We start from the raw sequence: 12,902 nt of genomic DNA, 5'->3' as shown, positions 1-12,902 counted from the left end.
ATGGCATGAGAGCAATAGGTGATTAATTGTTTACCAGATTTACTGATCTTCAGACGTATGGCGCAACTATCATGAAATAAACATATCTACTAATGATTCTACAGAAATATGTGGTGCACATAATTTCTGGAAATATATGGTGAAGACAAAGTCTACATTTATTGATGCACATGAACTTTCACGTTTATAGAGAGGGTTGAATATGCTATATTAAAACGATTTTGAATTTACCATTCATAAAGTAACTTAACAAACATGGTTATTATAAAGTCGCAATAAAGACACGCTTATCAGAAATACATTTTGATATTGTATGGGATTGTGGGATGTTATCAAAATCTGACACATTTAAGAAGGGCATATAATAGTCTGTTACGATGTCAAACATTGATACATTCATATCATAAAGATGTACTCGTATAAGGGATTTAGAATTTTCAAGATGTGGATATTCCTGATACTTAATAATATGAGAAAACAAAGGAACATAGATCAAACTATGGCGCCAGGACTATCTAAAATGAAAAATGTAACAAGGGATACCCTAATTGTATTAATGGAACTGTAGTGCTTTGTAATGGGTTAAAAATCCATGAACATAAAAGTCAGTAGTGAGAGCTGTCCACATGTTCCAGTTGACAATACACAACATAATCAAGAAATATTTCTGATTGAAAATAAAGCGAAATTAAGTATGAGCTCACCAAGATAAGGCTTCCAATCATTCCTCTCATTCATCCATTGCTGAAACATGAAATGGGCGTTCATATTATTCCATATGAAGGCATACGAATCAATTTTCCAGAGTACCGAAAAGTATGCTATAAATCTGGTATTAGTGTACACAGATGGATTATGTTACATATGCAAGTAGAGCATTACTAAATGACACGGCATGTCCAAGTGATTAGAGGTTCGACTCGCAATCTGAGGGTCGCGTGTTCGGATCCCCGTCACATCTGACATGCTTGCTGTTTCAGCCGTGGAGCGCTAAAATGTAATGGTCAGTCCCACTCTTTGTTGGTAAAAGAGTAGTCTAAGAATTAGCAGTGGGTGGTGATGACTAGCTGCCTTCCCTCTAGTCTTTCATTACTAAAGTAGGGATGGTTGGTGCAGATAGTCATCGTGTAGCTTTGCGCGAAACTCTTAAACAAACTTTTGTAATTCGTCTATCCATATATTACACTTTGTAATATTTGGTGAAATGCTGTCTAGCTTTTAGATGTAGGAGGTTATGTTTAATCTAATACTGTTTCTTTTGACTTTTATTAATTTTGATATTAACGGTTTTATTTACGCATTTTATGGATTTCTACAGTGTTTAAGTTCAAAATAAGTGCAATTATCTTGAACTGTCAAGTTATGTATTTAATTTTATACGTAACTGTTTGGTAGTGCTTTGCCAATGTTTGTGGGTTGCCAACCTACAATGCATTTAGGAAATAGAGATTTCACAAACACTGTTTTGCTTCTCTTCAAACGATAGAGCATTTTTAGTCAACTCAGTTGAGTTTAGAGACTTAAGTTTTAAGTAGCCAATGTATTTATCCAACTGAAGATCATACTGTAGTATTTGTATCTTTCATTGTTTTATATAAGAAATAAAGTATTCTCTTTACAGTGTGATAATTTTATTTGTACTTTTTTCTTGGTGAAGCTTAATTACGTTTTGGTACTAAACACATCCAAACGGATCAAATGCTCGTTGAAGAGACTTACTAGTATTGTTATTTATCTCTATGGAAAATACCACGATATTAATATTCTTACTGTTTAGAAACTTGATGTTAAAAAGGATCGTGTTGATTTGACATTTTACTTCATGGTAAAACATACAATACAAATCCACTTTTCTAGTAGCGTACATATTAATTTTTTTTATAACTGCAAGATTTGGTCATCTGGAGGAAGAAGAAACTTAAAATGTGAAATTAGAAGAAAAGTTTAATGAGAAAAATTATTTTGACATCGATTTTCGCAATTTACGTGTGCTTATTTAAATATAAGACAATGTAAAGAAAGTTAAATAAGTTGCAAAGCTAAGCTAGCATGTGTAAACAAAGATTGAGAGATTTACTTGAGTGATATCACACATTAGAACTTTGTAAAAAAAATCCTCAAACGTGATACCAAAAGTCGATCGCCCAGCTATTTACACACGTGCTTGTAACACGCTAGCTTGCTAGTTTGGAAGGTCGGTTCGATAGTTTGAATATTACACAGTTCTTACTCGTTAAGTCTTGAAAACCACAACAGGTAACTCATTATGTGTCTTTCATCTTCAGTAAGAGTTCTTCTATGTTTGTTTCGATTACTGAACTTTATACCTTCAGTGATAACAACTCCAGTGCAGTATTCTGAAGCAGACGCATTGGTAAGAATGTATATTATGTTGTTTAACTTGTATTCTTTACATTGTGGTATGAAAATTATACAGTATAACCAATTTTGAAATTTTCTATAAAATGTATCTTTTACTATTCTCTTTATCACCGTTTTAAGGATTTCTATTTATAGAAAAGTCGATGAAACTCAGTTTATGTTCACATTTCTAATATATACCTATCTTTGTGAAAAAGTAAATTATTAAAGGATCCAACGATACCGAACAAAAATCATGCCAGGAAAAAAGAAATTATGAAACTTTATCATAGGTAAAAAAGACCCCCGCAAGTACAGCGGTAAGTCTAAGGATTTACAACGATTAAATCAGGGGTTCGATTCCCTTCGGTAGGCTCAGCATATGGCCCGAAGTGGCTTTACTGTGAAAAATAAACAACACAAAACATATTGGTAAGAAGTTAAGTGGGAAAAATAAAAAGTACTTACAAGTTACGAGATGGAACTTTTGTAAAGTATCTAAATGTACGTCGGCCCGGCATGGCCAAGCGTGTTAAGGCGTGCAACTCGTAATCTGAAGGTCGCGGGTTCGCATACCTGTCGCGCCAAACATGCTCGCCCTCCTAGCCGTGGGGGCGTTATAATGTGACGGTCAATCCCACTATTCGTTGGTAAAAGAGTTGGCGGTGGGTGGTGATGACTAGCTGCCTTCCCTCTAGTCTTACACTGCTAAATTAGGGACGGCTAGTACAGATAGCCCTCGAGTAGCTTTGTGCGAAATTCCAAAACAAACAAAAATTGTAATAAAACTAAATTCTTTCTTCTACCCCTTCACTTCACACATAATATAGTAGTTAGCTCCCTAAATGCTTTGATTGTATAATGTACAAACCATCATGTGTCTAGACGTTGCAATCACCTGTTATTCATCTATTATTGGTTGCTAATTTCTGTTGCACCCTTTACTTACGTTTTTAAAGGAACATAAGTACTTGTAATAAAGCTAACTTGAAGGGATAATGATAACATCTTTTACATTAAAATTATGACATTTTAGCATATGTAAACTGTAGAAGAAACAACTCGACTTTTAATTACTCCTACAAAAGTTTCTAATGTCTATGACCTTCAATACTGTAAAGGAAGATTTTAAGTGTTGTTTTAGGAACTAGTTTGCTTTCTTAGGTGATTTTCACTTTACGCTTTATTAGTGTGTTTCTTTAAACCTCTTCGATTCATATCATGACTACAATCGTGGTTACTGATAAAGAGCTGCTAGCTTTTGAGAATTTGGATGACATGATTCAAAATGAGGCAGTGTATATACTGAACATGATTTCCGATAAACAGTTGTGAAAACAGTTCCATTATGTTTTAAACAAGTGCTTCTCAAAAAACGAAAGGGACGGCTAACACAGATAGCCCTCGAGTAGCTTTGTGCGAAATTCAAACAAACAAACAAACTAAATGTATGTTAAAGTAGTTTTAAACACCGCCGTTTATTTAGTTGGTTTTAAATAAAACTATACAATAACATATTTTTGCCCTTTTATCTTAATACGTTATTTAGTCACTATAGAGCTGATTTTCTTATATAGAAACATTTTTCTACATACTTGTTGAAATGTCTCTGTTTAGAACTTCAAGTGTTAATCATCCTTCCTGGTATCTAGTGTCAAAGTTGTGATTAAATTATGTATATGAGGAGAATTAGAGGTGTTTTTTTTTTTTTTTTTTATTGGAGGGGATGATTTGTGCGTTTTCTTATAGCAAAGCCACATCAGGTTAAGTCCACCTAGGGATATCACACCTCTGATTTTAGTGTTGTAAATCCGTAGACTTACCGCTGTTACCAAATTGACTTTTGTTTATTTAAAGATATATGAAATTTGGATGATAATTCAATATAGTATATAGATTGTGGAAGCTAACAAATATCTATCAATTAGTAATACTCGAAATTATAATTTCATGGTTTTTAAGTCTAAAATTATATCTACAAACTGGTGATTCTCAACAATATAGTTTTGTGATTTTTGCGTCTAAAACTAATTTTTACAACAAACAATGTGAAGACATGACCTTAAAGTCACATTAAAAAACACAAACATTTTTAAAAGTAATAAAAATTAATGAAAATTCTCGTAAACTGATAGTTCATTAACACGTTTTAGTGTTTTATAGCGCTAACTTACGTATGTTTATATGCAAAGTTGACACGCTTGAAATTTTAAACGCAGCCTTGTTATTGACTTATATTAACGTATGATTTCACAGTCTAATGAATCACTTATATATTGTATTTCCGAAAACTAAGAAGCCAATATTTGTAATACGCTGTAAACTCAAGATTATAACAACACTTAGTGTAACAACGTACTTTGGGATTGTCGTAGTTTCGCCCACAACATCAAGTTAATAGTGTAATAATATTGTCGCTTCAATAGCCGTGGTAAAAAAGAAACAACAACATAAAAAATACAAAAGCTAAAAACCAAATTTAATGTTTTATTTCTACATCTCGTTTCATTCATGTTTTGCAACAGATAATATTTAAATTGTCGACGAAGAACACTAAACATAAACAAATGTTCCCTCTGAATGTGATTGAGATGACGAGAAACCCACTTGAAGCAAAAATGTGTTCTAAAGACGGCTGGTATGGGTATTAATATTTTAATTAAAACAAAGTACAGAACAACTTTTCGTCATTTTCAGGTTAACAAAGAGAGTTTGCAAACTCAGAAGATCGAAACGGTTTTCTGCACATTATTTTGATTAACGTTTTAATACAAAAATAGCCGTCTTTAGAATACATTGATCCGGACTTCATTTTTCATCTATTCAAACAATTTAAAGTGCACGGCTAAACTATACACAGGTATCTTGTATACTCAAAAAAGACACATCAACTTATAATGGCTAAAGTTCAGCAAAAAGAAGACATGTTACATCATGATGAAGAAATATTGGGCCGAATATTTAAGCCAATACAGAGAAAAGTTTTGAAATGAAAGTTCATTATTCTAACTGTTATAATTAGATAGTATATATAAAGATGAGAATAAAAAAGAGTACAAACTAACAAATAAAATACGTTCAATACAATTACTTTATCGATGAACAAAAACTATAAGCAGTACATGCGTGTGACGGTTGTGTTTTGCAGTATTAGATGTTAATCAAAAAGGGTAACATTACATCATCCAGATAGTTAGGGTGTTCGACTCGCATTCGAATCCTCGTTCCACCAAACAGGCTCACTCTTTCAGCCGTGGGAGCAATATAATGTGACAGTCAATCCCACTATTCGTTGGGAAAAGATTAGCCCTAAAGTTCGCAGTGGGTGGTGATGACTAGCTGCCTTCACTCCAGTCTTACACTGCTAAATTAGAGAAGATTAGTTATCTTATAGTTTAGCGCGAAACTCAAAATAAACCACATCTTTTACATTGTAATCATACAAAAATGAAACTGTTGCTCATATGCATGAAACTGGAAATTTTTTATTATGCGATGTGTAATCCCAAATTTTGCGAAATATTTATCCTGTGTGCATGTAGATTTGCAATAGGGGGCCACGATCTTCCCGTTTCGCCTCCGTTTCCTGTCACAGAGAACTTCATTTTTCTCCATTCCAATGTACAGAAAAACTGGCAGCTGAATTTACTGCGCTTAGTTGAGCAAAACGAAGGTAAAGAGGTCACACGCAGATCCGACGTTTACAGAGTTATAAGGTGATGAACAAAGAGAGTGCTACGGTTAATCGGTTAGAACGTCTTAAAATATGTATCATGCAGAAGAAACGATAACATTTCAACAAACAGTTTATTATTACACAACACATATCCTGACTAGATATTGTAAAAGGTAACTAGTAATACTTTTTTCTTCCAAAGTGTTAAACTTCGCATAACTATCAAATGTTGAACGAGGTTCCTAATTATTTTTGGGGTAACTTTTTACCTTAAGTACCATTTAATTTACCGTTCTTCTGTCATTTCATCCTGGTTGTCTAGAGCTGGATTTTTCTCCTCGGTTCTAACTCATTGATCCTCTTCACTTGAGTAGAGTTATTTTTTTCTGTCATTTAAATAATGGGCCCGGCATGGCCAAGCGTGTTGAGGCGTTCGACTCGTAATCTGAGGGTCGCAGGTTCGCATCCCCGTCGCGCTAAACATGCTCGCCCTTTCAGCTGTGGGGGCGTTATAATGTGACGGTCAATCCCACTATTCGTTGGTAAAAGAGTAGCCCAAGAGTTGGCGGTGGGTGGTAATGACTAGCTGCCTTCCCTCTAGTCTTACACTGCTAAATTAGGGACGGCTAACACAGATAGCCCTCGAGTAGCTTTGTGCGAAATTCAAAAACAAACAAACAAAATTTAAATAATGGCGTTAAACTCATAAAAAAAATTGAGCAAATTTCAATAGACCCCATTTACTAATTAAGCAATGCAACCATAGGATGTAAAATAGTTTAGTATTTACTTAATTGTTGAATATTGAATGGCTTTTTTTGTACAGCAGTAAGATGTATAAGTTTCAAATTCAACCATTACGCTTTTGTTTTAAATTAATCATATAAATAAAAACATATAATGTCAGACATATCTCGTAATCTGTCACTTTTTTGTTGAATTTTTGTTCAAAGCTATTCCAGGGTTATTTGTAGTAGCCGTCTTTAATTTAAAAGTGACAGACTAGAGGGAAGGCAATTAGTTAGTAACACCCCTTGCCAACTTTGAGGTAATGAATAAAAGTGCGATTAACCGTAATATAATAATCCCTCCAGTCCTGAAAACTATGACTGAAACATTGTAATTATTAAAATTAGAATTTGCCTATAGTAAAAGTTCATGTTATTGTATATTTGTATTATCTGATTAATTAATTGGAATTAAGCACAAAGCTACACAATGGGCTATCTGTACTCTTCTCACAATGGCTATCGAAACCCGGTTTCTAGAGGTGTAAGTTCACAGACATATATGGCATATTAGGGAGAGGTATTCTTTAATACATAAAATACATAGATATAAGTTTATAAAAACATGTTTTATATATCCCAAACAGAAATACCTCAATCATTTTGGATACACGGATGAGGAAAGTTCAAGGTCTTCCTCAATGATGGATTATAGTTCTGTGACTAAAGGCATCAAAAACTTTCAGAAATTTGCAGGGTTGGATGAAACTGGTAAGTGACCTACTTAAAAGAGCTAATTATAAAATGAAATGCCTCAAAGAAGTGCGAAAAACAATACATGGTACTTATAAAGTGTTTAGACTGTCATTTACTCCTCACAAATAACCTATATTTAAATACAGTTTTGAAGAATAATTAATATTAATGCTAATAGATTATTATTTCAAACTCTTCAACACATAAGGGTTGTTTGTCTTTTTTGTGCAAAAGTAAATGGCTGTCTGCTCTATGTTCAGTGGCGTGTTTAGGTAGGGGCTAAAGGGGATTAGCCCTAGGGCATATGGTCTTAATGGGGGCCCATTGATAATTTTATTCTATATGAAATTACGTGGGACGTAGAGCCCACAAAAATTATTAGCCCCTGGACCCACACAGCCTTAAATCCGCCACTGACTCTGTTCACTGCTGGAATTTGAACTTCGGATTTTAACGTTACAAGTCAGTAAACTTACCGTTGATTCACCAAGGATAGCAGATAAGATGCTTAATGTAGTGTGATGTTTTTCACGTCACAAAATTGTCATGTTTCAACAAATTTCTTCTTGATATTTTCTTTTCCTAATTACCATTTAAAATAGTATACGAAAAAGTTTAAATTGAAAGAGTACCAATAGCAATCCACATTATACTTGTTTACCGCTTAAAACAATCTACTTGTCCATCGCTAAATGATTCAATTACAGTGAAGCTTCTAGTAAGGAAAAAAATAATGGTTTTTGCGCACTTTGAAAACTTGTAAAGTAAAGTTACATTTTTTTTTGTTTTCAGTAAAAGTAATTTTTAATTCTTGTGCTTTTTCAAGGTATATAACTAGACTAAACATGCTCACCTATAAAAAGAAAGCGAAAAAAAGTAAATTTAAGCTAAAAATAACAAAACCTTTTGTTAATAGAAAGTGGTATATGTTATATTAAGGGATTAAACAAGGTATATTGCTTCTTAGTAGATTTGAATATTAACTAAATAAAGTATTGATAACTGAAATTAGTGTTCAGAACAACAAATGAAAAAACTTTTTTTTCTAATATTCTTAAAGGAGGCTTACAAAAATATTAGACTACATTTATATAGCTAACTATCTAGGTTTATTATGCATTTATTTTCAACTTGGATCCTGGTGGGCACAATGTTTTCAACTCTGTATGTTGAAGACTTCTCTTCAGCACAGAGACCGAAATGGAATTTCATTCATGCTGGTTAAATTGTATAAAACAAAGGCAAGTTTTCTTTTAAGAATATTTAAAGAGGTAAAACATATAACTCGCACAGCTAAATGAATGAGGTGTAATAATGAGGTGTTTTGATTTTTACTCATTTTTATACCTAAGTTTTTAAGAATCTAGGCAACCAACGCTTTCTCTAAAAGCATTATTGTTTAATAAGCTTGCTCCCAACTGCTTATTTTAAGTTTTACTTAGCTTAATGAGCTGCATTTAAAGAGACATCTGTAAGTGTATGAAGTTATTTTGTCCATCTTATTAGGGATACTGGACAACGAAACAATAAGCATGATGATCATGCCCCGTTGTGGAATTTCAGACACAGATGCCCCTAACAACTCAACCAGAAAGAAGAGGTATAGTTTAGAAGGTCAGTAAAACTTTATTAAAGACTCTTTGATAGGTACTGAGCAACACATTTCTAAAAAGTACTTTAATCCTATTTTATGTGCATCCACTTCAATAATAAATATGTACGTCGTTCAGCCGCATACGTGATAAGTTGATGTTACGTCATACAGACAGCAAAATAATAATATCTTCACTATAAACATATAAAATGGTATTTAAATTACATTCTAGTATTGATATAAAACTAAAGTATACTTTGAGAGGGTAAGTGTTTATTGAAAAGTTGAAATATTACTTAACTATTCATTATAGTTAAATATAATACTTCATAAATGCTGTTACATCGAGATAACAAAGACTAAACTTATAAGAAATTGTTCCATGGGCAGCTACAAAAAAAGCAGACGTCATTTGCCTTAACTGCTCCTCTAGGCTATAATTCTATAATTTATACTAGAACTTGAGAAAGTTAGAAAAGAATCTATATTTATAGGTTTAACAACATTTAAGGAAAGTAAGACTTAGTAAAAATTTAAATTATCATTACAAGAGATGTATAACTAAGATTTAAAAAGCAGCTTATACATTAAAGTTCTATGTTCAACCAGCAAATATATTCAAAGTGTACAGTTTATAAGCAAGAAATAATGTAAAGCATATGATAATGAAAGAAACAGTATCTGCCAGAATTAGTAATTGATTACTGAAGGGCAGTAATCAATTACAAATGTCTTAGCTAGAGTAAGTTCCATTAGGTTCCTACAAGTGATATACAGAATTGTTAAGTAAACGGAATGATATGATGTTTCACAGAAATACTACAGGTTTCACACCTATTATTTTTCCTTTGTTGTTTGCATATCAGTTTTTCGTCTGCAATTTGGAAGTTAATGGAAGAAATTGTCTTTCCTCAATAAACTTCTTCCAAATTTATACCATTTACACCTCTTGCCAAACTAATATACATTTTTAAAATACACTTGTGATTGATTGTGTAATGTATTTTTATCATTATTTTACAGTGCCGACAGTTCTTCCACCTTCAGTTGAGCGTAGTATTTTATAGTTTGTTCAGTATTTGTGCAATAAGAGTTTAGCCTACGTACACTGAAATTTGAAATGCATGTTGGTAACATCACAAATGAACTAGGTGATGATTCACGTTGTTCAGTGTAACCAGCTGTAACATTAGCCAAACATTAAACCATTGAATAGCTTTAGATTTATATAAACAAAACAGGTGCGATTACAAAATAGCAACTCATCTGTACTCTTTTTTCTTATTGTCACCAACACCTGCCAACTGAAAAATGAAAATCGTGCTATAAAAGTGAATTTTGTAGTCTTTAACAGTACTTTTAACATAAGACTCTGTGTTATAATTTTAAGCTAATTGATTCTTGATTTTATTATACTATATAAAGTAAAAAATCGAGTTTTATAAATTACGAAATTTCACTGTGAAATACGGTATTCTAGGGGTGGTCTGTATTTTGTCCTCTCCAAGGATTAAGCCTCAGTATTACCGTAATAAGTATTCAAGACTCCGTTAAGAAAACAGTGTTGGCGGTCATTATAAAATAAAACGTTAACTACTTCAGTGTTCTAATTTAAATATTTGCATATAAGACAGACAGCCCTTGGAGCGGATAGTGTGAGCCTTCTCACAGAGTGTCTACCAAAAGCCGTTCAAAAATTGACATTTTAACAAGCATTTCTTTTCAATTTTATAATAGCATAGGCACCGAACATAAAATTCGCGAAGGTCACAAATTTTCCAAAGGCTGGCTCTGTTTGCATGTCTGTATATGCTGCATAACCTACCTTGAAAAAGAAATGTAATAAAATATGAAAATTTCAGTATTATGTTTTTTATATACACTTACAAGAAAATACAAATTGTTTATATTAAATGAAATGTTTAAAACTTCTGTTTAAATAGCGAAATAAATTACTCCAGTGGTTGTTTACGGACTAATTCACTTTCTACAAAGCAGGTAAAGAGTGAATAATTTTTTATATTTTACAAATTGCAAGGGCGAAACAATCGCACTCAAAGGATGCCGCCTCACGCTGATTGGCTGTTTTAGGGAAGGTGGAGATAAAGACGTCATAGTTTCCATAGTTGTCACCGTTGTTAGGTCATCATGACAGGTGGCTATTACGTCACTTTTTAAAAAAGTTTCGTCGGAAAGCAAAACTAAACTTTTGGAGGACTGAAATTATAGTTAAATACTTAAATACAAGAGAGGCGGCTATAATGGATGGTTATATAATAGTACCATGAAATAGAGAATATGTTTCTGGGCTGTCATAACAGATGGTCATGATTCATACAACACATGTCTCATCATGCCAATAATTCATCATTAATTAATTAAATCTTTTTTAAAAGGATGCTTAAGACTAATTCTTTAAATCGTTTATGATTAAATCACTCTAAAGAGAAAGCATAACACTAATTAATTACTTAAACCTAAAAAAGCCAGAGGATGCTATTTCATTAGTTAATTTCGTCGTGAAAAGGATTTTAATGCGTATTTATCAAATCATTTACAATTAATTCATTAAATCATTATAATTAATTCATAATAAAAAGATGCTTAACACTAATTTATTAGTTAACTAAGTTCTTATAAAAAAGGATGATTAATGCTAATTTATCATTTAATTAAATTTCCTTGCCATTTAAATGTCCTGAAAAGACATTATCTTAATTAAAACTTATTCTTTTAATTATTAGCTAAGTGTTTAAAAATTTTCTTTGACATGAATATAGTAAAATGTCAAAAACATTATTTAATTTAACATGTTTGAAAGAGATTACAACTCACAGAGAAGTCGTATTTCTGGAATAAACAAATGTTGACAATCAGTTTTGTTTGTTTGTTTGTTTTTGAATTTCGCACAAAGCTATTCGAGGGCTATCTGCACTAGCCGTCCCTAATTTTGCAGTGTAAGATTAGAGGGAAGGCAGCTAGTCATCACCACCCACCGCCAACTCTTGGGCTACTCTTTTACCAACGAATAGTGGGATTGACCGTCACATTACTAACGACCCCACGGCTGGGAGGGCGAGCATGTTTGGTGCGACGCGGGCGCGAACCCGCGATCCTCGGATTACGAGTCCCAGGCCTTACGCGCTAGGCCATGCCAGGCCCCTCAGCAGAGTACTTCTCCCAAATTCTTTGCCACACACTTTATATCACACACATCAGAACTTTATATAGGTGAAATACTTGATTATACTGGTCCATATGGCTTAATAATGCGCGAATTATGACGTCAGGGTATTGGTCAGCTGAGCAATGTCGAGCAGAGTAGGGAAATGCTAACTGAATACGTTCATTCATGTTTAAAAATACTGAAAATAAGTTGTTTTAAAATTATAATATTAACTGGTTAAATATAAACATTAAAATATAACATTAACACTAAATGAGGTGTTCATTTTCACTGCTGGGATCGAAAGATCCAAAGTTTGTAGGAAATTCTGCTCTAAGAATAAAAGAGAATACCCAGAGAAAACTTACTTTCGTGATTAAGGTGCCAAATAAAATGCCTTAACTCAGCCCAAAATAAGATGCGGAAAAATAAATTCCGTTTAATTTAATAACGAAGTGCAGCTGAACATGGCAACTGTAGGCTAGAAAATTATTGGAAGGGAGAAGAGTCAATGTGAAGTTAGCTGGATGTGAGTCACTGTCTGTCTTTATTGGACTTAAAGGAATCAGATGTAGGAACAGCATCTTCCTTATGTGGATGTTACAATACTTAGGAGAGGCT

At 33.0% G+C, this 12,902-nt stretch overlaps 1 protein-coding gene across 1 annotated transcript in view; it reads left to right on the top strand.

Annotated features, from left to right (window-relative positions):
• Positions 1-2,190: 2,190 nt before the first annotated feature.
• Positions 2,191-12,902, top strand: part of LOC143225094 (stromelysin-3-like) — a 29,435-nt gene continuing 18,723 nt past the window's right edge. The window contains exons 1-3 of the mRNA XM_076453880.1: positions 2,191-2,374; positions 7,413-7,536; positions 9,028-9,135. Of these exons, the coding sequence (XP_076309995.1) occupies positions 2,267-2,374; positions 7,413-7,536; positions 9,028-9,135 (340 nt within the window). The 5' untranslated portion in view covers positions 2,191-2,266. The remainder of the gene's footprint in view (positions 2,375-7,412; positions 7,537-9,027; positions 9,136-12,902) is intronic.

This window comes from Tachypleus tridentatus, chromosome 1 (genome assembly GCF_004210375.1).
Source record: "Tachypleus tridentatus isolate NWPU-2018 chromosome 1, ASM421037v1, whole genome shotgun sequence".
Taxonomy (NCBI): Eukaryota; Metazoa; Arthropoda; class Merostomata; order Xiphosura; family Limulidae; genus Tachypleus; species Tachypleus tridentatus.
The sequence above is the reverse complement of the archived record's forward strand: the minus strand, read 5'-3'. Positions and strand labels throughout refer to the sequence as shown.